The sequence below is a fragment of the Lygodium microphyllum genome, chromosome 19 (assembly GCF_053477565.2).
Source record: "Lygodium microphyllum isolate KBCC chromosome 19, Lygodium_microphyllum_v1.1.10, whole genome shotgun sequence".
Lineage (NCBI taxonomy): Eukaryota > Viridiplantae > Streptophyta > Polypodiopsida > Schizaeales > Lygodiaceae > Lygodium > Lygodium microphyllum.
In genome coordinates, this window is record NC_141153.1 from 53,351,805 (window position 1) to 53,355,579 (window position 3,775).

Consider the following 3,775-nt stretch of genomic DNA (forward strand, 5'->3'; position numbering starts at 1 on the left):
AAGTAAACATTGAATATCTTTACTACATAAGGTCAAGTAAATTCAAATACTTGCATCTAGCAACTTCACAAGATTCTCTATTGGTTAATTAGCATATTGAACATATTCACACCTTGGGCATAAAATGATTCTCTACAAGCCTCATTAGTACATTGGGTGCATTTAATGTAGCGATTTATGACAACTCTAATACTGCCACTCAAGATTCACTTAAGGACAAGATTCTCTGTTGGTTAATTAGCACATTGCACATATTCACACCTTGAGCATAAAATGATTCTCTACAAGCCTCATTAGTACATTGGGTGCATTAAACCCAACAACTTATGACAACTCTAAAAGTGCCTCTCAAATTCACCAAAGGTAACACACTCATAACAAGCCATTAGATCACCTTGTAATGGTGCAAATTATTAGTTCAAATTATAAGTTTCTCATGTTGAATCATGCTTACAAAAGGTACAAATTATTAGTCCAAATGCTTACAAATTATAAATTTCTCATGTTCAATCATCAATAAATTGAACCTTCTAAAAAACTTACACATACGTGCTCCCCCAAAACCCCATGTTACCACCACATGACAAACCTCTCCCTCTCGGAAAGAAGTCAAATGACTTAAGAAACCTAGTCTAAATCATCTCTCATTCTATGCATACAACCTAAAAATGTGAACAGCTAGGCATTGAAGAAAGGAAAATATTATGAATAATAGTCTTCATTTCAAAGATGTCTAAAAATACAAAGGAGATAAAGAGTGTTCATATGTGACTATTATTCCTACTCTTTAGAAATGTAGAAGGTTAACAGAGTAAAATATCTTCAAAGCTTAACAGTTCAGTAACAACAGCACACAACTGCAACTCAAGTAACAACCAAGGTGTAACTTGTGCATACAAGAGCAATATGTGTGTGTGTGTGTGTGTGTGTGTGTGTGTGTGTGTGTGTGTGTGTGTGTAGCATTATATAAATATGCACAAAACAAGTCTTACAGTTTCATTTCGTACTTTTTCGAATTTTTTATAGCTCACACTCAATCCCAAAACTATACATCATGTATGGTTTTACAATGTACATGTACATACAGTCAAATCATTCTTTCTAAACCCTCAATCGAGCTTCCTGTAGATTTCGCAGTGCCTTATCATAATTTACAAATCCCATGAACCAGAATCCATGGTTATCAACTGTAACTATTTCAATGTACTTCTGGGCAGGATTGTCTGGGTTCAAGGAGGGATTCACAGCCTGCAATTTTTCCAAAGGCACCACAACCTGTACAAAAACATGAAACCTATGATTCTCTCTCTCTCTCTCTCTCTCTCTCTCTCTCTCTCTCTCTCTCTGGCACACACAATTTATTGAATGTGTGAGAAATCGAACCACTTAGCAATTAGTTAACTAGCATACACCTGCAACTCTCTACCAATCACTGCAAGGTCAAGACATATTTTTGCCTTCTCCAACAAAGTCCTTTCTGATCAATCATATAAGCAACTTCAGAATTGCACTACACACCTACAATAATCCAAAACAAGTTGCCAATGCTTCATGCATACCTTGTAGTAGCTCCATGCTGTCTGGCCAGGGCTGGGTTGGTACGATAAGGGCCGATCACTGCAAAAAGCAATCTTTTTGGTAGATATGTAGAGTGTGCCAGCAACTGGACCAGAAGATGTTGAAAGATAAGAAGCATATGACTTCAAAAGCTTTTCATCTGGAAGGGTCTCAAAGGCTTGTCTGAAGATGTTCTCAAATCCACCTTCCGTCAACAATTTCGTCCCTTGGCTCAACCTTCCCCAAGCTGTGTCTGCCATGTTAGGACCAGTTTTTACTGCCCAAAAGCAGACCCGAACAGTGAGTAATGTTTTGTACTAGTGGATACATTAATGATGGGTTATGTGACAAACTTTCTGGAAGGTGGAAATTTATTACAGTGTTGCCAGACATTGCCAGAAGCCTCTTCAGCCTTCTTAGCTACTCCCCCAAATTTTTGCCTCCATCTGCTCAGGTAATCAGATATTACATCCATCGGACCTGCACATTGCCCGTAAACATTGAGATTAGTATCCACTCTGAATAAGCATGGGACAATTAGTAGTGCTAAAATCACGAGCAAGGAGAAAATTTTGTAATATCATAGCAATCGAAAAAGATAAAACACCATATAAGCAATCTCGTTGTTATGATGCAATCCAACCATGTCATTACATAGCACTGACAAACTGAAGCTTGAAGCACCAAACAGCAGGCCAATCTAAATTGTATAAAATACAAGCGTTTGTATCCCTTGTGCATATAGCACCATCATTTGACAGATTCTGCATTCACAATAAAAACTTTCTCTGAAAAAACCTCTCAGAGTCATTGTTATCAATATGAGGCATGATATTGACTGATGGATGAACTGCATCCATGAGGAACACATGAGCAACGTGTTCACTGCGTCTAACCAAAAATCAACAGCCATCAACTGACGACCCAAGGCTGGATAGCCATGCTGCAATGAATGATGGAGTGGAGTGCTATAGACCACCGGCCTTTCTCCCCAGTACGGAATCTCAAAGCATGCCAAGAAGATTCACCAGAACACGTCTCTACCCACAGGTCTATAAGCCTGTGTAAGTAACTGATTAGACTGACTGACTTGGAACATGCGAAAGAAGGAGCTTACTCTTCCCGGTAAAAGACGGAGCCGGAGTAGTTGAGATGTACGGATTCGCAGTCGCAGTGGGGGGTGGCTGGGCATAGCCAGTGGTGGAGCTAGAGCCAGTGCTCTGGTTGAAGGCCTTGTTGTGCTCGATCTGCTGATCCAGTAAGTTGCCAGGGATGGGCTCCCAGGTAGCGGCCTCTTGGTTCTGCGGGTGCGCTTGGGGCTTGCAAGGGGATCCCATGGTGTAGGTGCCCCATTGGCCAGGGTCGTACGATGACGCAGACGTGCTATCGACACGGGGGTAAACAATGGAATCGTCACCATTGCGGGTACTGTCCTGCTGCTGCTGCTGCTGCTGGGAGGAGCTCATGGTACAAGGCGGCCCTCACGGAGTTTTAGGTTTCAGGGGATTGGGGTTGCCTCGTCAAGAAATCAGACACTACCTAGGAACTCCTGTCTTCTTCTTCTTCTTCTTCTCTCTCTCGCTGTCTCTCTCAGACTCTTCCCCTTCCTGGCGATATGCTCTGTTAGTGGGCAATAAAGGTCGAAACACACAGATCTGTCATTTTGTTTTATTTCTTCTTCTTGTTGGAGCATCTGAGAGAGGACAAGGCGGGTACGCGGCGCCGCTACGCGTTTTCACTCCCGACCACAGCGTCATGTCGGCGTGGATAGCTTTCACAAACCAAGGTGGGCGTTCGATGGGGTGATGCCTGACGGTTCGAGAAATATCTCTTTAAGGGAACACTATGTGCGGAACACTATCCTTTCACGAAGCGGATGCAAAGGAAATGAAGCTATTGCACGGCAGCTTTACTTCCCTAGCGCATACTAGCTTTGCCACCCTTGAGCACAAAAACATCACATGATTCACTATCGCATGCTAATGTCATCACACACTAGCTTCATTTCAATACCGCATAGTAACATTATCACCTTTGAGTGCAGAAAACGTCACATCGCCTTGTCTTGGCATGATAGTTGCAACCTCAATTGCCATTGGAGTGAGTACTGTCTATTAGCCCATTGAACCCCAAAAATAGTCATTCTTAAATCATGCAAGGGATTATTTTGCAATTGCATACCCACGGATCTAAAAGCTTATGCATATACATTGTGTTG

At 41.9% G+C, this 3,775-nt stretch overlaps 1 protein-coding gene across 1 annotated transcript; it reads right to left on the reverse strand.

Annotated features, from left to right (window-relative positions):
* Positions 1-975: 975 nt before the first annotated feature.
* LOC148019874 (GEM-like protein 1) lies at positions 976-3,407 on the reverse strand. The gene is made up of 4 exons (XM_087700073.1): positions 2,675-3,407; positions 1,936-2,037; positions 1,560-1,834; positions 976-1,275 (listed from the first exon to the last, which is right to left on the reverse strand). The coding sequence occupies exons 1-4, from the start codon at positions 3,021-3,023 to the stop codon at positions 1,102-1,104; spliced, it is 900 nt and encodes a 299-aa protein (XP_087556199.1). The 5' UTR covers positions 3,024-3,407; the 3' UTR covers positions 976-1,101.
* Between the last annotated feature and the right edge of the window lie 368 nt (positions 3,408-3,775).

Excerpts from the sequence above, each read along its gene's own strand:
- LOC148019874 (XM_087700073.1), bottom strand. The coding sequence starts at position 3,023 with ATGAGCTCCTCCCAGCAGCAGCAGCAGCAGCAGGACAGTACCCGCAAT. Across the intron at positions 2,038-2,674 it reads TCCGTCTTTTACCGGGAAGA|GTCCGATGGATGTAATATCT; the intron begins GTAAGCTCCTTC and ends GGCAATGTGCAG. Across the intron at positions 1,835-1,935 it reads TGGCAATGTCTGGCAACACT|TAAAAACTGGTCCTAACATG; the intron begins GTAATAAATTTC and ends GCTTTTGGGCAG.